Source organism: Pongo abelii, chromosome 12, assembly GCF_028885655.2.
Source record: "Pongo abelii isolate AG06213 chromosome 12, NHGRI_mPonAbe1-v2.0_pri, whole genome shotgun sequence".
Lineage (NCBI taxonomy): Eukaryota > Metazoa > Chordata > Mammalia > Primates > Hominidae > Pongo > Pongo abelii.
The window spans coordinates 22,795,909-22,819,142 of record NC_071997.2 but is presented as its reverse complement, the minus strand read 5'-3'; the positions used below and the strand labels follow the sequence as shown (position 1 = coordinate 22,819,142).

Genomic DNA, 23,234 nt, shown 5'->3' with positions numbered 1-23,234 from the left:
GGAGGCAAGCCCCTTCGTGGCTGCCAGCTCAGGGCCCACATCCTGGGAGTTCATCCGCTTTTTTTTTTTTTTTTTTTTGAGACGGTCTCACTCTGTCACCCAGGCTGGAGTGCAGTGGTATGATCATGGCTCACTGCAGCCTTGACCTCCCAGGCTCAAACAATCCTCCTATTTCAGCCTCCCAAGTAGCTGGGACTACAAGGCACATGCCACCATGCACGGCTAATTTTTGTATTTTTTTGTAGAGATGGGGTCTCACTATGTTGCCCAGGCTGGTCTCAAAGTCTTGGGCTCAAGTGATCCACCTGCCTCTGCCTCCCAAAGTGCTGGAGTTCCAGGCGTGAGCCACTGTGCCCAGCCCCATCCTCCTTTCACCGCCTGGGACTGTCCTGCCCTCCTGACTCTGAGCAAGCTTCACCTCCACAAGCAGGGACGCATTGAGCATTTTGAGTCCTCATAGTGGCCTTGGGAGAAAAGTGTAATTATCTCACTCTACAGATGATAAAATAGACCCAGAAAAGCTAAAAGACTTGCCCAAGTCACAGGCTAGCGAGTGGTAAAGCCAGGTCCCAAAGCCTGTTGCCTTCTTCCTAGAGTGAGCACCATGGGTGCTGAGATCCCGCTGACGGCTCTATGCCCAGGGCTTACACAGCAGCTTGGAAACTTGGTGGCCGCACTGCCGTGACGGGCTGGTCTTCCTGACGGCCTGGCCGGAGGAGTCAGGAGCAGAGGAGCCCACTCGTCACAGCAGCACCCCCAAGAGTTGCTCGCCCCTGCTTGGCACACTCGCTGACATCCCACACTCAGATGCGCTGTCCTCGGAGTCCACCAGCCGTGACACCGCAGGCCTGGGACGACTGCCCTGCTCTGCTGGGCCCACCAGCTGCTCGGGCCTTGCGAACCTCCCACTGCAGCTAGCATGTGGGTGGACACCCTTCACACAGATGTGGGGCGTGTGTGACCCTGCCACCACACCCGCCTTCCTCAGTGGCCTGTCCAGGGCCCCCAGTGCTTCCAGCTGGGCCCCTCCCCTGGGCCTGTAGGGAACACAGGAATGAGAAGGGGAGAAGAAAGGGGGCTGGGACTCCCACGTGGGCCTCAGAGGAGGATGTGTTGTGAGCACACTGGCATCTGCAGACTTCCCAGAGACGGCCTTGGCAATTCCCAGTATTCTCTGCGGTGTATCAGACCCACAGAAGGTTAAGGAGGCTGTGAGAGGACCTGGTCTTGTCCGCTAGGAATGCTTCAGCCCTGTGTTTCCCACTGTGGTCTCCTCACATAGGGGCTGTGGGGAGAAACCGAGGCTGGGGGGAGTTTGGACGTGGGAAAGGAAGCGATGATTTCAAGCCCGGATGAAGGTCAGGTTTCCTCTTGTCACAGTGTTTCAGGAGGCAGTCGTGGGCTGTTTCAGCTGACCAGGGCCCTCATTCTTGTCCTCCCCAGGCAAGCGGCTCATGGTGCTCCTGCCCACGGGCCTTGGGGGCCTCTGCGCCTTCCTCCATATTTGCTCACGATCCCGCATTCCAGGCCCAAATTCAAGTCCCTCCTCCCCAGGCCTCCAAACCCAGCTCTGTGGAGCCCCAGCCCAGGGCTCTTTTCCTTAGGCCCTATTTTTTGTTGGGCCCTGGCTGAGGGGTACAGGGAGAGAGAGAGAAAAGCCTGGCTGGCTGGATGCATCTTGGTAAGAAAATACAAATGGTCCTCATCACTTCACATCACACAACACAGGCTCAGCCCCCACCCAGGCCCATGCCATCGTCAACTCTCCTGCTCCCCACCCAGCTCAGGCCTGGGGGTGGCGGCTTGGGGCAGGCAGCGGGCATGGCAGCCTCCGGCTGAGCCGCGCTTTGGGTTTGCAGAGGTTGAGAGCTGTCCCTCTTTCTCTGTGGGCTCCTGCAAAGGTCCTCAGAGCCTGGCCCCATGGTCCCCTGACTAGAGTGTTTCACATGGGCCTCAGGGGACCCACAAGCCCCCAAAACCTAGTGGCAGCTCTGCCTCCTCTTGGCTGAGGTCGGTTCACTCTCTGGGCAGCCTCCTTCAACTGGACCTGGGAGACTGCACGCTGTCTCTCACAGGAGGCCCTCACCTGGGCCGCCAGCCCTCTCCTTAGCTCCGCCTTCAATGCAGCCAGGCTGACTGCCCTCTAGACTTTGCAGTGGGTGAGGCATCAGTCCAAGGGATTTATTAAACTGCAGGGGACACCGTGAAGCTCTCTGGCGGCTTTCTTTAAAGCCCCTTTCCTTGCAGCTTGAAGTGAAGAGAGGGCGGCCGACCGCACCCCTTGGACTCAGCTCGCCTCCCTGAAACCTCCCTCCTCTAACCTCAGCGCCTGACTCCTTGGCTCCCACTCCAGCCCTCAGTGTGGGTAGGGGCTCAGCCACCTCTTCCCTAAATTCTGCTTCACTCGTGGGCAGAAGCCAAGGGCTCGGATGGGGCCCCACCCTCTGCACACCCCCTCCATCCCTCCTCACCTGAGCTGCAGTTCTTGTTGAGCATTTGTAAGACGGATGAGTGTGGACCATCCCAGGACGGGCACACCCAGCATGTACTAGGAAGGGCTGGGACCACGGAGAAGGAGCTTTATTCTGGCAGCATGTGCTGTGTGCACCAGGTTGGCCACTAGCCTCCTGGTTCAGCTCCTGGCACTCAGGCTAGAAGCGATGGACGGCTCTGGCTGGGGGAGAGTAGGGAAGGGGGACGCTGTCCACATCCACCCACATCAGGGCCTCAGGCTGATTCCAGAAGACTCAGATGTGGCCTGAGTGGCACTGTTCTCGGCGGATTCATTCGGATGAGCGTTGCCCTTTCCACTCCGCCCACATCCAGTCTGTGTGCCTGAGCTTTCTCAACTGTCAGGCAGGTAAATAACAATGCCTGCCTCCCAGTTAATTCATGGAAAGTGCTTCCTGACTTATGCTCAGAACTCAGTAAATAAATGTTAACTCACATTGTTTGTCCCTTCAGGTAGTTGGGCAGGCTCTTGCCCCAGCCACTTGGCTCTCCCTTTGTACACCTCGAGCCAGCTGGAGCTGCCCTGAGCAGCCACCTGAGACCTCAGACACCTTGGCCCATCTGGCATTTCTTTGGCAGAATCTACCGTGAGGCCTTCTGCTGGGTGGCCAGGTTGAAGGGTCTGGAAGAACTCCTAGCACCCCCAATCTGTCATCCCTGCCACAGGGACAGCAAGGACACTTGGTTCAAGTCACCTTGGAGATAGGGCCTCGCTCCCACATGCCCGCAGGGAATGGAAACTGGCATTGCCTCCAGGAAGAAACCTCCAGGGCCACCAGGACCAGGGGACCTGCTTCCAAAGCCTGGCTGGGCTTCAACTTCTGAGACCCTGAACCAGCCGTGTAACTTCCTAGAGCTTCCTCTGCTCAACCAGATGATAGTTTGCTCCCTCAGAGACGGTCATGGGCCAGAAGAGATAGACTGTGACTTCGAAGGGGCTTTGTTTCACATGTAAAGTAGCATTAGCATTTTAGGATTCCAGCATTTTAAAAGCCAGAGAAATAGGTAATTTATTTTTCTCTGTGGCTATTTCTGTCTGTCTGCCAACTGCCGAGTGCCACCCCATCCCCGGGTAACCAGTGTTACCGTGGTGCTCTCTAAACAAAACTCCTTTCAAAAGACAATGTTCAATTAGCTGGGCCACAGTTTCTGGACACTAAATTCTAAGAGTGGCAGCCTTTTCCCAATTTATAATGGCAACAACAAAGTCAATTTTTTAGGACTACTTCTAATAACTGTGCACTGGGTAATTTGGACCAAATTCCCAGTTCAGGACAACTTAAAAAGCCGCTCAAAATTTGTGTGTGGGGGGGGTGCGGGGGAGGACATTTTGAACAGCTTTTAAAGTTATATATATACATATTTATTTAATAAATATATGTACATATATATATTTAAGTCTAATTGAGAGTATTGGGAAGGAAACAAAGCAGTGAAGAATTACAAGGCCAAGATCTGGGAAAAGAAGGCAACTCAGAGACATATGCATGGCATCTGGGACTACGTTTTCTGTAGGGGGTCTGCTGATTCTAGAAGACACTGCAAAGCCCACCAACAGGAAGGCTACCTGGCAAATGTTTTACGCTTTGGGTTGGAGCCCCAGTGGGCTTCACCCTATGAATATGAATGAAACAGAAGTAGATCAGCCCTTAAAGTGACTCAAATCATCTCATTCCCTGCAAGTAGATGAAAGAGATCTGGCTCACTGCATCCCCAGCCACCTGCCAGATGTAAACATAATCCTCACAGAGGAAGATAACTCCATCCTAGACCTGAAATTACTTGTACTCAATTAAAATATTGCCAAGTATGGGAGGAGACAGGACAAAACTAACAAAAAACAAGAGAAACAACAGGCACTAGAAACAGACTCATGGAGGCTCCATATAAGGGACTAACTGAACTTTAAAATAACTATGCTTAATATGTTCAAATATATAAAAGATAAAATAGGTAATTTTGAAAGAGAACTGAAAATATTTTAAAAATTGTTTCTATTCCATTTGTAATGGCATCAATTTTATTTTTTAAATGCAAGGGTGCTACTTCCCCCAGGTAGGTCAACAGATGAGTAACAAGCGAAAAAAAAACCTCTAAGAAACGCAAAAAAGAGGCAGTCATGCTACATTCAAGGATGCTCATCTGACAGCGATAACAATACATTGTGTATGCACCATTCTAATTTCTAGTAGAAAACTTGTTGCTGGTTTATAAGATGCAGTTAAACATAGACACTTCCAGCCTGGGCAACATGGCAAAACCCCGTCTCTACAAAAAATACAAAAATTAGCCAGGCATAGTGGCACACACCTGTAGTCCCAGCTATTTGGGAGGCTGAGGCATGAGAATCGCTTGAGCCCAGGAGGTGGAGGTTGCAGTGAGCCAAGATGGCACCACTACACTCCAGCCTGGGTGACAGAGCGAGACCCTGTCTCAAAACAAACAAACAAACAAAAACAAACAACACAGACACTCCCTGAAACCCAGCAGACCACAATCTTAAAGGAATTTCTGCCTTTGAATAGAGGCCTGCCTCCCTCTTCCCTCGCACATGCCCAGACGCTAGCTCTACCCCCGGCCCAGAGCAGTCATGGCAAACAACAACAACGACAATAATAATAGGCAGTTTCCATCTACTGAGCATTTGTTTTGTGCCAGGCCACTGCTAAGGGCTTTCCACAAATTATCACATTTGATTTTCACAACCCTTTGAGGAGGCTGTGACTATTCTCCCCATCTTATAAATGGAGAAGCTGAGCAAACAAGCATCACAGCCAGGCTGTGAGTCCGGGTCTGCCTGCTCCTGACAGCAGGCTCCCAGGCTGGGACCCTCTCCCTACCTGCAGATTGCTGGAATAATCCCTGGATGCCTGCAGCCAGAGGTGACCTTAGAACTCTCTTCTCCATAAACACTCATTAAACACCAACTATGTACAGGGCCCCAGCCTAGGAAACCTGGTTTTAAGGACCCAGAACCAAGTCTCAGGGAAGTGAGAACACTTTAAGGATCTGAAGTCTGTCCATCTCTTCTCTCTCCTCTTCCTCGTTTCTGGAACGCAGCGTCCAGCACTCAGGGCAGACACAGGGATGGGCTGGGGATGACCCTAGGCCACATGTGCAGGATAGAAGGGGCAGTGCAAAATCCTGTTCTGGCCACCAGATCACTCCTAAGAAAGCTGGGTGGGGGCTGTGGAAGACGCTTCCTTCTGAAGAGATAAGGGCGAGCCCCCACTGTGGCCCAGGTCCCAGGTCCCTTCCTTGGGAGCCAGCACTCAGAGAGGAGCTAAGTACTAGTACCCCCATTTCTAACCTGGGTGCAGGCAGGGAGGCTCGGCCTTCAGACAGGCCTCCCTCACCCCACTGGACACCAATAAATCCTGGATGAGATCTGCAGAGGGCCCAAGGCCCTGGGGCAGTGGAGGGCTCAGGGGCCATGAGGCAGGGCCTGCAGCCAGCCCAGACCTAGGCCATGGTGGCCCCTGCCAGATTAGTGGCGTTACCTGAGTGGTTTGGTTGGGCAGGGTGGTCCCTGGGGCCAGCAAGGTGGCAGTGGAGATATGGTGAAGAGGGGACTAAGGGAGGAAGCAAAGGGCCAGGAAGGGTATAAGAGGGAAGTGGGGTCCGGGGGGAGGCCAGATGAGGACAATGTGGGGGGCGAGGGGCTCAGAGAGGCGCAGGGGGAGGCTTGGCAGGGGGAGGACACACAGGAAGGGGAGTGGGGTTGAACGAGGCCTCTGCCCCGCCCCAGGGTCCAGGCTTCAGCAGGTGGAGAACAGGCTCTTCTTGTGAGGATGCCACCAGCATGGGGGTGAGGGGTGACACCTGGAGGGACCTGCTGGCTCTGCAGCTGCACAGAAGTCCCATGTGATTCTGATAGTGAATGATGGGGGTCGTGAGCAGAAAGGGGTGGAAAGGAGCAGGTAAGGTGGGGCCAGGTAAGCCAGAACTGGGGACAGTCCAGGCCTGGAGGCCAGCCTGGGCTCTGGGGCAAGAGCTACCGAAGTCCTGTGGCCCAGGCTGAATCAAAGGGGAGGACAGGCAGCCTCAGGGTCACCTCACCCTGTCAGGGATTAAGAAGGAAACAGGTGAAGGGGAGGGAGGGGAGAACAGGGCTGTCAGCCCCACTGCTGGATGGGCCACACCCAATACCCAGACTCCACTATGTCCCCAAGCCTTCCTGCCCTCCTAGTCTCTGGAAACCACAGACCCCAGCCCCTCCCCACCCCACTCCCTTAATCCCTGGCAGGGAGCAATTAAGCGAGCTGGGGAAAACTCACCCACAGGGCCCTACAGCTTCAGGGAGGTAACCCGGGGGATGTGGAAGAGCTGAGTCTCCTCAGAGCTGGTGGAGCTGCAGTGTCAAAGACAGAGAGTGAGCATACCCTTCCCACAGACCCTCAGCCCCGACACAGGGACAAACCCAGAGCCCTGAGGGTTTCTCCTCAGAAGCCCTGTGGGGGATGGGAAAGGTCCCACGAAGCTGCACCCGAATGGATGCAGCAAGAAGGGTAAGGGGCAGACATACAGGAGAACTTCCCGGCTTTGGAGCTCCTCAGAATGTGGCTCTTCAGGGCTTGGTCATGAGCCTCCTCTGCCTGGGAGGTCTCAGGAGGGGCTGTGGCACGGGACCCTGGCGGCTGAAAAGATACCTCCCTGGCCCCTGATGCTGCCTGCAGCCCTGGCAGCCCCTCACCTGAGGCGTTTCCGGATAGGACGGAAGTATTTGGAGGTCTTGACAGCAAAGATGATGCTGGGGATCAGGAAGAAGGTGCACCATGCCAGGCAGAACCAGAAGGCATTCTGCAACAAGGCATGAGTTCGGCTCACCAACCCACGTGGCACCCAGCCTCACCCAGCTGCCTTGTCATCAGAGCCAGGGCAGAGGCCATGCCTGGCTTCACACCCTGCTCACCCGGCCCTCCCTGGAGAGCAGGAAGACTTGGGGACTTGGTGGACAAGCCCTGGTGAGCTGGAGCACTCACCCAGGGGTCAGCCGTCATGTCACACAGGATCACACGGCTGTTGTCCAGGGCTCCAGAGAGGGGCTGGCAGGTGGCGATGCGCTGAGTCACCTGTTGCGCCAACATGAGGCAGGTGATGCAGAGACACCCGGACCCACAGGCGCACACCCATATTCAATTCAGGGAGAGTGGTTGACAGGGACACAGAAAGGCCTGGGGACACCACTGGGACCACCGCACACTTGAACACACATGCAGAGAGGCAGGTACAGACAGATGGGGACATACTCCACAGGCTCCTCGCTGGGCCTCTCCCCTTTCCATCTGTTCACCAGCCTGGATTAAGGCCTACTATGACGCAGCACTGTGCGTCAAGCCACAGTGCTTGAAGGCACACGTGTGTGTGCATGCACACACACACACTCACACACAGACACACAGACACACTCAGGGTAAAGCCAGACCCCTGTCGCCCTAGTGTGGGGATCCAGACAGCTTGCAGAGGCTGTGTTCAGCAAGGGTCTGCAGCGGGAGGTGGGCTTTGAGGATTGGCCTTGGACAAGCTGGGGAAAGGGCCAGCCCAGGAAAGGACCTGCAGGCCAGGTGTGATGAAACATTTTGGAGAACACCAACCCTGCTCACACTCAGCTCAGGGAAGCGCTGCAGCAGAGGTGGGGTGGGCAGAGCTCAGCCAGCAAGCAGGGGTGCAGATGCCAGGTTTGGGAGTTTGGGTTTGATCCTGAAGGGCTGGGTCACCCCCAAGGGGCTCCGGGGGTGGGGGCGGGGCAAAGCAGGGTGAACAGCTGGTCCGATGGAGCAGGGAATCAGTCATTGCTCTGAGGCCCCACTCACCTCCTCTCTCACCCAGGCCACGTACTGGGAGAAGTAGCCCATCTCCCGGGCCAGGAAACACTCACTCACCTGCAGGAAGGAAAGGAGGTCTGGGCTGTAGGGGTCCCAGAAGCAGCACTGCCCCCCACCCACGCCACCCCCCATGCCTGGCAACTTGGGGACAGGCCCAGCTTTCCTGGGAGCCACAGTGAGAAGCTTGGACTGGAGAAGCCAGGGGTGGAAGCCCCTTCCCTGTCCCACCCACCACTCACATTCCTCAGGATCCTGGTGGCCCAGGCAGGCAGCTCTCCTTTCAGGTAAGAGACATTGGCTAGGACATCTGAGGTCTCCAGCTGGAGGGGACGAGAGCCTCAACTCAGTGTCCCACATTCACGCATCCATTCATTAATTCGACACACACCGCAGCACACTCAGCAGGAGAGGGTTCAGCTCCAACAGACAAGCCAAGGGTGGTGATCCCCCAGGCTCTGCTGCCACCCCCATCTTCCTCCCAACCCCACCTGCAACCTGGGCAGAGCTCTGAGGTGCACAGTGAGATGGGCTCCTACTTCCTCCCCCCCTCTGCAGCCCCCCGCTCCACCATACGTCCCCACCAACAGCAGCCACCTGGAGATTCGGGGCAGAGGACTCCAGGGCCCTGACGCTGAGGTTGAGCTTTGCCTGTGGAGAAGAGATCAGGGCTGGTTAGAGGAGTGGAAGGGAAGGGGAGGGAGGAGAGGGGAGGAAAGTGGAGGGGAGTGGAGGGGAGGGGAGGGGAAAGGAGGGGAACTCTCAGAACTTCCCTCCCCTTTCACCGTCCCCTCTCCAGGTCTCCCCTCCCCCAGGCCCCAGGCTCCCTCGGCCTCCAAACTGACCACAAGGCTCTGCTGGGGGACGACCTTCTCCCGGTGAAGGTTTCTGAGTCCGTGGGCCTCCTCCTGCAGCCGCTGCCCCAGCACAGAATTGTCCTGAAAGGATAAAAAAATCAGAACGGCCCCGCCCAGGACCCATCTACCCCTCACCCAGCCTTTCAGTCCGACATACCAAGGGGAAGTGGGAGTGCTGGGCTCAGAGGCAGAAAACCGAGCCCTCCTTAAGCTCCAGGGCCTGATCTTGGTTTGGGGGGCCTAGATCCAAGTTCTAGGTTCACTCTAGCTTGCTGGGTGCCCCTAAGTCAGTCACAGAACATGCCTGAGCTACAGGGGCACCTGCTGAAATTGAGGATGCTCCTGGCTCTGCCCACCCTGTGGGGTTGTTGCGGGGCCTATGGGATGTTTCAAAGAGAACTTTTAAACCCTAAATAGTTATAAATACAAAATGCTATTTTTCCCCTCAAGGGCAACTGCCATGACATCTCATTCATCCCAATGTCCTCACAGCATCTGTCCCAGCAAATCCCACAAGTGGCACACAGAAACACCTGCCCAACTGCGTGAGGCCAGAGAAGTGATTTCATCTGCTCTGAGATGGAGGACAGTCCACCCAACAGATGAAGAACCTCCGGCTCAGAGACACTGCATGTCTTGCCCAAGACCACACAGCCAATGGGTGGCAGAGCTTGAGTCAGAACTGATGCTGCAAAACCCTCCAGCCCAGCCAGGGGTCAGGAGCCTCAGGCCTCACTGGTGGGGGTCCTCAGTTCCCTGCCTTTGCCCTCACATCCTCCCACCCTTTCCCGCCTCCCAAGCCCCCCGTGGCTCCTGCTGCCCAGTCGGGGCCCTGTTTCCCTCTCACTTGGGCCTGGGCCAGTCCTTGCAGCTCCTGGGCCAGCTGCTCCATGCTGGTCTTCACCACGGGCCTCTGGATCTGCAGGTGGACAGAAGAGGCCAGGAGGGATGAAATCAGCTCCCCTGGGGCCCACGACCACCTGATCCCAGCCTCCAAATCCCCAGTCTTATCAAATATAACCTACACCAGCTAAGTGTATTGTGACATATCAGTCACAGTGAGTTTTCCCTGGAACTGTGAAATATTTCAGACATTTTCCCAGTGAGATAGAAACAACAAGAACAAATAAGGCACCCTCTGGTGTAATTAAGGAAGAGGCAACTTCCCACTGTGTCCTCGGCAGCAATGGGTTCAGGACCATGAACAGCAATACATGCTGTTGGGTTGGGGGAGAGGGTGTCCATTTCCGTGTGACCGGGGTGGTGGCAGGAGGACAGGCCCAGGAGCACATGATCTGGGGACACCTCCACAGGAAGAGGCCCCAGGAAATGTGGAAGAGCCCAGAACTGGGACAAGGCGAGATGCACACCCAGCTCCTCTGTGGGCCCCTTCGTTCCATCACCACCTGCTGAGGAAGCCCTGCTGAGGTGCCCACCGCTGACCTGAACGAGGAAGTCGGGGTAGTGGATGCGCTGAAGCCCACTACTCTGCAGGGCCTCCAGGTCCCGGCGGGCAGCTGAGCTCAGCAGGTCCAGGCTCTGCGTGTCTACTTTCAGGCTCTGCAACTCCTGCCGTAGCTTGTTGGTGTACTGGGAGAGCGGGGACAGGGCAGGAGTCATGCCCAGTTGCTGAGCCAGGACTCCAGAGATGCTCCCCAAAGCGAGGGCGTCACCAGGCGATATGGTTTGGATATTTGTCCCCTCCAAATTTCATGTTGCAATGCGATCCCCGGTGTTGGGGGTGAAGGTGGGCCTGGCGGGAGGTACTAGATCACGGGGGCGGATCCCTCACGTGTGGCTTAGTGCCATTGCCATGGGATGAGTGAGTTTTGCTCAGTTAGTTCACGTGAGACCTGGTTGTGTGAAAGAGCGTGGCACCTCCGCGTTGGCTCTCTCATTCCCTCTCTGCCTATGTGATGCGCTGGCTCCCCTTGGCCTTCGGCCATGAGTGGAAGCTTCCTGAGGCCTCCCCAGAAACGGGTGCCGGTGCCATGCTTCCTGTACAGCCTGCACTTAAACCTCTTTTCTTTATAATTATGCATCCTCAGGTATTGCTTTTTTTTTTTTGGTTGGGGGAGGGGACAGGGTCTTGCTCTGTTGCCCAGGCTGGAGGGCAATAGCACAATCACAGCTCACTGCAGCCTAGATCTCCCGGGCTCCAGTGATTCTACCACCTCAGCCTCTCGAGTAGCTGGGACTACAGGTGCAAGACACCACACCTGGCTTTTAAAAAAATATGGTAGAGAGGGGGTCTCCCCATGTTGCCTAGGCTGGTCTTGGACTCCTAGGCTCAACTAATCCTTCCACCTCAGCTTCCCAAACTACTGGGATTACAGGCATGAGCCACCATGCCCAGCCTCAGGTATTCCTTTATAGCAACGCAAGAACAGACTCACACGGCAGGCCCTCAGGGCCCCCTGTCCTGGACACCCCAAGCCCCAGACAGGCTCCCAGTAGGCCCCTGCCCCAAATGCCAAGACCTGGCCTTCCTCCAGTGCCCATCTGGCTTCTGGGCCGAGACACAGACCTTCCCTGGCCACCTGAAATAAAATAGCTCTCTCAGCCCCTCTGTATCCTGTCAGCTGTGTCGAGGCCTTCAAAGCACTTGTTGCTCTGAAATGATCTTATTTGTGGGTTAATTGTTCAATGCTGTCAGCTCCACAAGAGTGGGGCTTTGCCTGCCTATTCCGCCCCAAACCCCCAGCATCTAACTCGGAGGGTCACACATGGTGGGCAGGGGACAAGTTTGTTAGCTGTGTGAATGAATGAATGAATGAATGAATGAATGAATGAATGAATGAATGCACGCAACTGCATTTTCAGGAAAGAGCCTCAGCATTTTCCTACTATCACTGGAAGAGATTTAGAGGTCATAAAATTCAGCCCAGTGTTTAACAGATAAGAAACTGAGGTCAGAGTGGAGCATCCACTTGCCGAGTTTACACAGGTGGTTAGAGACTGCAGCCCAGCTTGGCTCTCCTCCCCTCATCCCTCCAGGCTGCCTTCTCCTGGAGAAGAAAAGGCCTGGCCCTCTCAGGTGGGGGCCTTCGGGCTGTGTCTCAGGCATCAGTGGCAGCAGTTTCAGGAGAAGTGGGAAGGTGGCTGGTGCCCTCCCCATGCTCTGGAAAGCCCTGTGTCCTACTCACGTCTGCCTACCCATCAGTATCTCCTTTGAGGACGAGGATTCTTACAGCCACATTTGGTACATTGTCAGGTGGCCTCAGAGGACTGCCCAGTGCATCTGAATCCAAAGCCCTGTCTATCCAGACTCTCCTGCCAAGGACCCTCCCCTGCCAAGGACCAGAGCCCAGGACTCCTCTCCTCGAGAGCCATGGCTTCCTGCCAGCAGGGGATGGGGGCTCCTCTGCCCAGGTCCCTGGTTCATCCCTCCCTGGCCAGCCTTCCTCCACAGGGCAGTGTCTCGGCCTAGCACTGAGATATCACCTGCTTGGGGGGCCTCCTGTCTGGTTAAAGATGCGGAAGGAGGAGTGAGCTGCATAACTGTCCCAAGTTGTGCAGTTCAAGGCACAGAGTTGGGACTGGGCCATCCGGCTGTGGTGTCCGTGGGCCGAGGCTGGTTGGTGGATCCAGGGGTTGGAAGGGTTTCCCAGAACGATGCAAAATCAGGAGTTAGCATGCTCTGTGTTTGGGGAGGGAGAGGGGAACCGGGGCCAGGGGATGTGGGTTTCCCCAGCATATGCTTAGGAGCGTGGAAGTCGAGCAGTGAATGTCTTCCAGCTTCTGTGCACCATGAGGAGAGCCCCACTCTCAAAGTCCATCCCTCTTGTGAAACAGCCCTTCCTTGCCTTCATTCTAGAACTGTCTCTTTCCAGCATTGGCAAGTGTCTCCAGTTCTACACACCAAGTTCCAGTAACTCCAGAGGTTACAGGAAGAGGCTTGTTTTTCAGGCTGGGGATGGAATCCTGCCACCACCACCTCCCACCTGTGTGAGCTTGGCAGGCCCTCCACCACTGTTAGCCAGAATCACCACTGCCACGTCCTTCCGCAGCCTCCCCCTCCCAAGTGGAGCATCCCAGCCAATGCCTGTCCTCAGTCAGGACACATGTGCCCTCTCGTCCTCATGCTCACTGTCACCAACCTTTCCTGCTGCCACCTTGGCTGTGCTTGGGGCTGGACATAGCCTTCAGGTGCACACGGACCCACCTACACACTCGGAACCTTCCCCAGAGCTGATAACTGGGCCTCTGCCCTCGGGCACCTTAATCGCTCACACAGACTTCTCAGGTCTCCTAGCTTCAAAGAGACAGTGCCTCCACAGAGGCAAAAAGACCAGAGGAAGGGGATCTGAGGAGGGCTCCTCACAGTTTCCAAAACGTTCTCTCACCTGGCTGATATCCAGGTGCTCCTCCAGGTCATAGGAGTCGTTGAGCTGCAGGACTGTCCAGAGCGCTGCCCCTTCCTTGCACTGCCTGAGGAGGAGTGAGGGGTGCAGACGATGAGCCTTGGGGGTGGCAGGGGGGCTGATGTCCCCTGAGGGACACCGGCCCTCCTCCTTCCTTCCCTGGTCCCCAGCTCTGCCCAGGCTGTCCACTCACTGATAGGCTTGGTGGATGCTGATGTTCTTCCTCAGGCCAAGAAGTTGCGACAGGTTCATGGACGGGGGCAGGTTCCCGGGGGTGTCTGCAAACTGGGGATGGGGCAGTGAGAAATGGGCACAGAGTGGGGTGGGGGCAAGGCCACCCTGGTCCCCTAGGGCCTGGCCCTGTGCCGCTGTGGCACAGCACAGACCAGGTGTAGGAAACATCCCCTTACCCCAGCTCACAGCTGGCCTCTAACTCTGGTGACCCCTGGGCCCCAAATCCTTACAGGGGCTCTTCCCACGAATCCCTAGTAGGGGTGCCTAGCCCAATCTTCTGCAGAGAACCTGGTCCAGCATCGCAGCTCACCGGGCACCAGGGTCCCATCTCCCAGACAGTGTTAGGAGATGACAGGGAATGGGTCAGGGTGCCATCTCTCAAGGTCCCTGCCCTGGGGCCTGGGCAGCATCTCAGGGACTCATGGGTGCTCTCTCCCTCCACCATCCACTGGCGGGTTTCTGTCTCTTTCCTTGGCCATGTCTGTCTCACTCCTCCCCTCCCTCTCTCCCTCTTATCCCCCTGACCCCCACTTTCCCCCAACCCTCCTGCTCTGCTGATACCGCCTCCAACCTCCCTCCCCAGGAGGGCCTGCGAGCAGAGACAGGCCTACCTCAAAGAGCTCGCCGTTCTCCCAGCTCCGGCACACCAGCGTCTGCACGTTGCCGCCCACCAGGAAGGTGGCGAACACCAGGAGGATGAGGGGGGCAGCAAAGAGGAAGCTGAGGCCCACACCTCTGGGGAAGGCAAGAGGCAGGACTGAGGGACAGTAGGGACTGGCTACCCTGATCATACCCTCTGTCCCACCCTCACCCCAGGGCCAGCCTGCTCAGCCAGTTGGCCCCAGGACAGAGCCTTTAGAGGAGAGGGGCTTGGAGGACTTGGCCTCCTGGAGAGGAGGGAGAACCCATAATTTCTGACTGTCCCGGCCTCACCTTCACCCCATCCCCACCCTGTCCCTGGTTCCCTGGCTGGCCCTGGCAGCCTAGAGGAGAGAACAGCTGTTTTATTCAAAGAGCCAGGACTAGCCGGGCTCACACCTATAATCCCAGCACTTTGGGAGTTTGAGGTGGGAGGACAGGTTGAGGTGGGAGGATAGCTTGAGTCCAGGAGTATGAGACCAGCCTGGGCAACAGAGTGAGACCCTGTCTCTACAAAATTTTAAAAATTAGCTGGGCGTGGTGGCACACGCCTGTAGTCCCAACTATTCGGGAGGCTGAGGCGTGAGAATAGCTTGAGCCTGGGAGGTTGAGGCTATAGTGAGCCATGATGGTGTCACTGCACTCCATCCTGGGTGACAGGGCAAGACCCTGGCACAACAACAACAAACAAAACAAAAAACAAACAAAACCCAAAGAGCCAAGACTGCTCACTTCTGTGCCTAGGGCCCATGGAGGTGACCTACTCCAGGACCCAGCACTCAAAAGGGTCACCTGGCATGACCAGGCATGACCTGCCGACAGGGCAGAATCCCAGCAGGTCTGAGGAGTAAAGATCTTAGACCAGGGGGCTCGAAGGGCTTATGAGGCAGGCACAGCCCCATGTCAGGCTGTGAGGCTTGGAAAGTAAAACATGGGGTGGATTTCAGCCCCCACTTACCCCTTTAGCCAGGTACTCTTGTTCAGTGAACAGCCTGTACAACCGTATGTGGCAGCCTTGGCCTTAGAGACCATCTAGTCTGGGGTTGGCAAACAGATTCCACCTCTGGTGCTGCTGCCTATTGGTGGTGGGGGCTGCCTGGAAGCTGGGGTAGGGACTCTAGGCTGTGTCTGACTCAGGGGAAGGAGTGCCCATTAGGTGCTACAGTTGCCCCTGCTGTAGGAGGGAAGAGCTCCTTGTTGGCCATTCCTGCTCTGGTTCAACCCCTTTATTCAGATGATGACACTGGCAGCCACACCGGGAGCTATGCTCAGGAGCGAGAGTAATCAGCCAGCCCTATGAGGGGGGACGCTTCCCCTCTCCCGGCCCTTTCTTACGCCATGAGGAAGCGGGCTCCAGCCTCGCCCTTGGCTTCTGGGTGGCTGGGGTCCTCCCTGGCAGACAGGCCCCAGATGCCCAGATTGAGGCCCAGCAGGTTGCAGAGCACCACGAGCAGGACCACGGAGCACAGCACGCAGCCCACTATCCACCTGCCACAGAGAGGACATGGGTGTCACTAAGAAAGGAGGTAGCTGGCACCAACAAGGACAGGTGAGGGACATGACGACCGGGTGTGGCCTCTAACCCCAAGGCTGGGGCTTCAGAAATACAGATACAGACTCTTCCTGAGGCCCTACTGCTCTTGTGTGGTCTCCAGGCTCAGGTTCCGAGGGCACACAGCCTGGTAGGGACTTGGAGGCCTCTGGCGTCAGGGGTCTTGGCTTAAAAATATGCAGAAGCGGCCGGGCTCGGTGGCTAAGGCCTGTAATCCCAGCACTTTGGGAGGCCAAGGCTGGCGGATCACGAGGTCAAGAGATAGAGACAATCCTGGCCAATATGGTGAAACCCTGTCTCTACCAAAAATGCAAAAATTAGCTGGGCGTGGTGGCGCACGCCTGTAGTCCCAGCTACTTGGGAGGCTGAGGCAGGAGAATCACTTGAACCGGGGAGGTGGAGGTTGCAGTGACCCAAGATTGCCCCACTGCACTCCAGCCTGGTGAGAGAGCAAGACACCGTCTCAAAAAAACAACAACAACAAAAACAAAAACAAAAACAAACAAACAAAAAACACAGAGGCTCAGTATAGTCAGGGGCTGATAGGGGCTGGGAAATGGGGCTCAGGGTGTCAGGGTGGCATAGAGGCTGGGCTGCCCACCCTACCCCACCCTGCGGGTGCTCAGCACCTGTAGGTCTCGTATCTCTGCACCTCCTGCAGGTAGGGGCGGCTGCTCTCCTCCACCTCCTGCAGTGCCTGGGCCCAGCGGGAAGCTGCCTCCCAGCCCGGGAACGCTTCAGCCAGTGTCCTCACCCCTTCCGGCTGCTGGGCCACTGCCTTCTTCAGCTCTGCCCAAAGTAGCAGGGACTTGTGGGATGCGGAGGGCACCCTGGGGCTCAGGAACAAGACAAGTGGGCCGGAAGAACATCTGGGAACCACAGAGGGAGGACAGTCCCCCGCCACCCCAGTCCTCTCTCAACAAGCCTCCCTGGTAGGGGTGGGGTGGGAAGCCATGCCTGGCAGGTGGCTCTGACCCATGCGGCCTAACCTTGCACCACACTGGACGTCTGCACGGCAGCCAGGGCTGGAAGGGCGTTGAAAGTGTTGTTCTCCTGCAGGAACCAAGTAGGGCTGGGCCTCCCCATCTCTGCCCAGTGTCCCCTCTTGGGAGACCCCAAAGTCACCAGGCCTAGAGGGAGGGCCCCCCTCAGTGCTCCCAGCTTCCCTCTTTTCTCTTGGTTGCTGCTCTCCTCTCCCATCCCCTGGCCCAGTCTGACTCAACTTCCCAAAACGTTGCCTCCCCCGGACCTCTTCTTCCTACCCCTATCCCTCTCCCACCATTGCAGTGAACTCTCAGCCACCCTCCACACAACTGCCAGGTCTAGCTCCTGAAGGTCCAGCTCCAGTCCACCCTTCCAGCCTCAGCTCTGACTTCCTTCCTTCTGGAACCTTCCACTCCAGCCACCCAGCACAGCTGACTCATCATTTCCCCAGCTCCAGGTCCTGGGTCCTGGGCGCTGACTCACAGCACCGCGTCCTCCCCCTTGGCCCATCTCCACCCGGGGGAACCGCCTGCCCTCTGGGCTCAGACTGAGCACTGCTCCCTTGCCACCCCCAGATGCCTGCCACCTTGAAGGTCCCAGCTCTCCCCTCTGAGCACAGATGGTGTGCACACCAAGGATGGTCGTCGGGAGTCCCCTGCCCAGGGTGCTGTGTGGTGGGTGGGGCCCCAAATATTAGGTTCAACTGGGTTCCTGCCCAAAAGGGGGAAACGGAGGCCCTCACTTGGCAGGTGAGGGAGAAATCAGGCAGACCAGGTGGCTCTCACCTCCTGGACCATGCTGGAGAAGTTGGCCTCGGGCACACCCTTCAGCTGGTGCAGGACATGGTCCACAGAGGGCACCTGAAATGGGGGAAGGTGGGTTATGACAAAGTTCATGGAGAGGCCTGAAGGGCATCCCTGAGGGTGGATGCGGGGGGCAGGTGCCTCTGAACCCCAATGTCCTCAAGTGTAAAATGAGGACTGCCATGGCTCTTACTGCCCCTGGCGGCAGCAAGAACTCAAGGAGCTCACACACTTGAAGCTCACGTACAGGGCGTGGCCTGGGGAGCACTCCACCCACTGCCAGGATGACCGGCAGTAACCCTGGGTGGGTGGAGCAAGGGAGGAACATCAGGGCAAGGGGACTGGGAATTTGCCAGATCCCAGGAGCAGCAGGCAGCTAGCTCTCCGTGGCTTTAAGAAGACTCTGTCCTGGGTCTGCACCTGGCTGAAGTCAGCACCCAGCTCCAGGGTGCGGGCCTGGCTCAGGGCCCCTGCACAATCTCCCCGGCACCCGGCCTCCTGCAGCAGCTCAAGGAGGCGGTCTCGGTGTTCCCGGATGGCTGGCTCCAGGTCCTGCTGCCCGGCCTGCAGCTCTACCACTGTAGCATTCAAAGTTTGCAGGTGGTGCACGGAGACCTGCAGGGCTGAAAGACCCACACCTAGCCTGAGTAGGGTCCACCATATGCATCCCCAGACACCTTGCAGGAGGCAGAACTCCCCTCCCCCAGCCAAAGGGACCTGCAAATCATTGACCTCCTGCCTACAATGGAAACTGCCCCAGGGCACGTTAAGCCAGGGGAGGGGGGGCTGGATCCTGGGGTACAGCGATGGGGAAGTCATAGGTGGGGCAGAGGTGGCTCAGGAAATCCAGGGCTAGGTGCAGGTGGGATCGCCCCAGGAGGACACCCGCTGGGCTCCACACTATCCAGGGTGCGGCCCCAGCTCACCCTGGCCCAAACTGCCCACAGCTGCCAGCAAGGGGTACACGGAGCTCCTGAGCTGAGTGTGGATCGCGCTCCCAATGCTCACACCGACACCTGAAGAGCACAGGGCAGTCTGCAGGGTGGGGCCCCAAGAGTGGAGGGGCCCTCCCCATTCCCATCCTGCCTCCCCAGGCCCCACTGGGCTCTGTAGGAGCCGGGGGGTGGAGAGGAGTGAAGGAGGGGGACACGGCTTCTTCCTCCAGCAGCTGAGTGGCGGCCACTCTTGCTCTCCAGCTGGCCTGATCCCCATCTCTACCAGCCTGTTCCCAGAGGGTGTCCAGAATGAGGGAGTGAAAGGCCCCCACCTAGGCACCCGAGCAGAGGCCCTGGAGCCGGCCCACCTGCCAGCCCCCGAGACCCTCACCATCCAGCTCCTCCGAGACTTGCTCCTGGGGCAGGGAGAATTGCTGTGCCACGGCCTGCAGCTCCTAGGCAAACACAAGGCCCTGAGGCAGCCCTTCCTGGTCACCCACAGTCCTTATCCCCATCTCTCCCTGGCCCCTTCCCTGCCCCTATAGCATCCACCCTGAGGGTGGTCGACTCTCAGGCAAGGGCGGGAGAGGAGGCGGCTTTCAGATGCGTTGGTTATGGGCCAGTGAGGGCCCACACGGCTCTGTCCTGCCCGGGCCCAGTGCTCACAGGGGCACATGAGGGTGAGGGGTAACAGTGCTCACTTGGGGGACATCAGAGACCAGGCCCCAGAGGCTGAGCAGGGTCTCAGGCATGGCCTCGATGCTGGGGCCCATCTGTTCATGCGTACGCTGGTTGGTGACAAAGGCACAGACCACGCCAATCCTGTGGGAACGGAGGGAGGAGGAAGGCGCTTGCTGGGTAAGAGGGAGCCTGGAGGCCACAGCCCGCCCCATCCGGGCCCTGGGCAGCGCCTTACAGCAGCAAGAGGGTAGTCAGCAGCAGGAAGACCATGAGGGCCGCGCGCTCACAGGCCAGCGCCTTGTGCTCTGTCTTAACTCGTCCCCCGCAGCGCCGGCGGCAGCGGCAGCAGCAGAAGCAAAGCCCGGCAGTGGGCACCAGCAGCAGGTAGAGGCCCGCGATCACGGCGCACACCACGTAGCCCGCCTGGTACCGCACCACCTGGGCAGGTGGCAGGGCATGAGGGGCGACCCGACCCCCACTGCCCAACCCTGGCTTCTGCCTGAGTCCAGAGGGAAACCAGAAGGGGTGGGAGTGCCGTCGGGGGCATGGCCTGCATCTCATGGAACCCGTCCCAGAGGTGACCGCATTCTTACTGCTCATCACCATGGTACACAGGAGGAAGCTGAAGTTCAGGAAGTTCCAGCTCCCTGCAAACCTCACTGCCAGTAAATGGCAGAGCTGTGGTTTGCACCCAGGTCTGCGGACTGCAGCACCCACAGAGGAGGGGAGAGGACGCCTGAGCCCCCGCCTGGTGGACACCCAGCGAGGCGGGCTAAGCAGAGCCGAGGCTTTTCTGCTCCCGCCCTGCTGCTCACCCCAGAACTCCCTCCCCCAGCACCTTTCCTGAGTTTGCTCACCTCATTCACCTTCACGGAGGCCAGCTCATTCAGTAGGGCCTTTACCAACTCTACGGGAAAGAGCCAAGCTGAGGATTTGGGGGCAGCCACTGCCCTGCCCCTGTGTCCATCCTCTCCCCACTGCCAGGGCAAAGTGGCTCTGAGGCAGGGCTCCTGCCACCACCATGGCACCCGCGCAGAAGGCTGCATCACCGCAGCCCTGTGCCATCCTGCTCTGACCTCAGCACTGCTCAGGAGGGCGAGCAGAGAGGAGGCTGCACGCCTCTCCTCCTGGACCCTACAGGTCAGTCCTGAGACTGGACAAAGGCAGAGAAGGGGCCTGGCCTGGCAGTTCTTCCCCTCAAGCAGCAAGGGACAGGACGGGGAGGGTCCTTCAGCTACTCCTGGACCACCCAACCCAAGCACCGATAGACTAAGAGGATGTCTGAGTCAGGTCTAATTATTTCCAATGTAACCTCCTCACTTTACAGACAGAGCACCTGAGGCTCAGAGAGGAAACGAGGCCTACCCACAGTCACACAGTAGGTTCTGGAGCCCTCCCCAGATCCTCCGCCTTCTACCCCAGGAAGGTGGCAAGTGCCTGCTGGTAGGTTGGGCATATCCCATGGTAGAGGGGGACAGAGGAAGCCGGGCTGGGGACCCAAATGCTGAGGCCCTCATAGGGGAGGGGCACACTCACCTGAAGGGAAAGGATTGAGCTGCACCACGGAGAGGAAGCGGCGCACGGTGCCATAGAGGGAGTCCAGGAGTCCTGGCGCACGAACTCGAGGGGCCAGCCACCGGGCCCTGGCTGCTGGGGTGAATATCAGGTGCTCTGCCGGGCCAAGGAACTTGCAGTCTGTGGCCCCTGCTGCCAGCCGACTCAGGGCCAGCCCCAGGCCCAGGCCCAGCAGGGGAGCCAGCAGAGCCAGTGCGTGCCTCATGGGGTCAGGAAGGTAAGGGGCTCAGGCTCAGGAGGGGACAGGCAAGCCCAGGGCAGGCCATGCATCCTTCTCCAGCCTCTGTCCCTCTCTCCACAGCTCTCAAAACCTGCCCGACAGGTTTGGGTTCCTGAGCTACCTGGCCTCCCGCCTCCCTGCCTGCCTCGGAGCATAGGAAGGGCAGGGGTGGAGGCACAGGGTAGGGGCAGGGCCAGGCTGGGACCGCCCTTGGTGGCCTCGGGTGGAAGCCTGGACTCCCCACCACCTAGATCCTTGCAGGCAACGGCTGCCTCCAGCTGGGTCCAAAAGGCACCTCAGCAGCTTGGGATCACCTAGAGTGGCCCCATTTCAAATATTCTGTTCCACGCCCAGCCCCAGCAGCCCAGTCTGGGAGCTGGGAAAACAGCTGCTTGGTGAAGCCCTGGTCAAAATGGTCATAAGACCAGACACACAGGGCCAGGACCCAGGCTTCCTCTCCCTGCTTCATCTGGAACCTGCTCTGTCCCTGCAGGTCATGCCTGGTGCCCACTGCCAGGCCAATCCGGAACAGAGGCCTACCCTGACAGGCACGGGCCTTTGGGAGGGTAAATCCCAGAGGTGTGCCCTTTGGCCTGGCCATACGTCATCCAGTCAGCAGTTGAAACAACTGATAGGATATGACCAGAAATGTGTCTGCACAGGTCTGTTTTGTGAACAGCTGTATACCCAATGCCCAGAAAGTCGCCTGTAGCTGAGCAGGTCATGGGGAAATTCACTGAAGGGCTGGAGGATATCAGAAACAGTCCTGAAAGCCACCACTGAGGAACCAGCAAAATGAGCCTCTTACATCACACACCGGGCAGTTGCTAAAGAACATGCTGTGGAAATGTCTCTTGTGACTGAAAAATACTCACATGCACTCATAAGTGCAAATAGCAGATTACAGACCAGCACACGCAGTGAAGGTGTAAGACGGTGATCATTTCCGCCAATAGCAGATTACAGACCAGCACACGCAGTGAAGGTGTAAAATGGCAATCATTTCCTCAAATAGAAGATTACAGACCAGATGGGAGGCTGAGGAGGGCGGATCACGAGGTCAGGAGATCGAGACCATCCCGGCTAACACGGTGAAACTCCGTCTCTACTAAAAATACAAAAAAAAAAATTAGCCGGGCGTGGTGGCAGGCGCCTGTAGTCCCAGCTACTGGGGAGGCTGAGGCAGGAGAATGGCATGAACCCGGGAGGCGGAGCTTGCAGTGAGCTGAGATCGCACCACTGCACTCCAGCCTGGGCGACAGAGAGAGACTCCGTCTCAAAAAAAAAAAAAGATTACAGACCAGTACACACAGTGAAGGTGTAAAACAGCGATCATTTTGCAGTGGAGTTGCCGGCAATTTTTCATTCTCTTTTGCTCACGTGTACTTCCTCATTTCTGTGCACTAAACGTGTGTTACTCATATTTAAATAAGTAATCAAAGTTTGTGAGATTCCATGGCAGCTCCCTGCCCCGACTGGGAGCCTTGGAGAGAAGCGCTGGCTCCATGGCTCCCAGGACTCCCAAGCTCAGCCCAGGGCAGTAGTTCAGGATGGTCTGCAGGGTGGGTGAGAGGCTCAGGGATGTCCTGCTGTCCCTGGTAGGGTTATCAGGCAATTAGGGCCTTACGTGTGAATCAGGGCTGGGCCCACAGTAGAGCTCGTACCCTCCCCATTGCTGCCTCTGCAGCTTTCTCAGAGCCAGGAGATGAAGAACACAATGGTAGAAGGCATAGTCCAGTTACAGTGGGGTGAGACAGGAAGTGGGGCCTCATCAAAGAGTGATTCAGAGATGAGGATCAGGGATGCAGTGAAGAATAGTCTAGGGGTGCCCCGGAACCCTAGGTCTGGTGGGAGCTGGCCGTGGACCCCAGGGAGGGTCCAGGGGCAGCTCCTCCTGTAGGGGTCCAACCCCAGGGTGTGCAGAGAGGCCCCTGGCCACACTGCCTATGACTGTGTTGTGAAGCTCAGTGCAGGCTGTGCCTAGGCCCGCCCATAGCCCTTCCTCCCGACTCACCTGAGCCCAGCATCTATGTTGGGGGCTCCTGGTTCCACAGAGG

At 57.5% G+C, this 23,234-nt stretch overlaps 1 protein-coding gene across 1 annotated transcript; it reads right to left on the bottom strand.

The window, feature by feature from the left end:
* Positions 1-4,508: 4,508 nt before the first annotated feature.
* On the bottom strand, positions 4,509-22,119 carry PROM2 (prominin 2). Its single transcript, XM_024242693.3, has 24 exons — positions 20,919-22,119; positions 20,240-20,289; positions 19,618-19,820; positions 19,403-19,523; positions 19,093-19,156; positions 18,693-18,782; positions 18,187-18,389; positions 17,749-17,823; positions 16,969-17,032; positions 16,609-16,768; positions 15,763-15,915; positions 14,400-14,523; positions 13,748-13,839; positions 13,537-13,621; positions 10,634-10,780; positions 10,038-10,109; positions 9,179-9,271; positions 8,931-8,984; positions 8,576-8,656; positions 8,325-8,393; positions 7,494-7,583; positions 7,205-7,311; positions 6,789-6,862; positions 4,509-6,571 (listed from the first exon to the last, which is right to left on the bottom strand). The coding sequence occupies exons 1-23, from the start codon at positions 21,160-21,162 to the stop codon at positions 6,799-6,801; spliced, it is 2,505 nt and encodes an 834-aa protein (XP_024098461.2). The 5' UTR covers positions 21,163-22,119; the 3' UTR covers positions 4,509-6,571; positions 6,789-6,798.
* Between the last annotated feature and the right edge of the window lie 1,115 nt (positions 22,120-23,234).

Excerpts from the sequence above, each read along its gene's own strand:
- PROM2 (XM_024242693.3), bottom strand. The coding sequence starts at position 21,162 with ATGAGGCACGCACTGGCTCTGCTGGCTCCCCTGCTGGGCCTGGGCCTG. Across the intron at positions 19,524-19,617 it reads CTGACTACCCTCTTGCTGCT|GATTGGCGTGGTCTGTGCCT; the intron begins GTAAGGCGCTGC and ends CCGTTCCCACAG. Across the intron at positions 6,863-7,204 it reads CCTATCCGGAAACGCCTCAG|CTCCACCAGCTCTGAGGAGA; the intron begins GTGAGGGGCTGC and ends TTGACACTGCAG.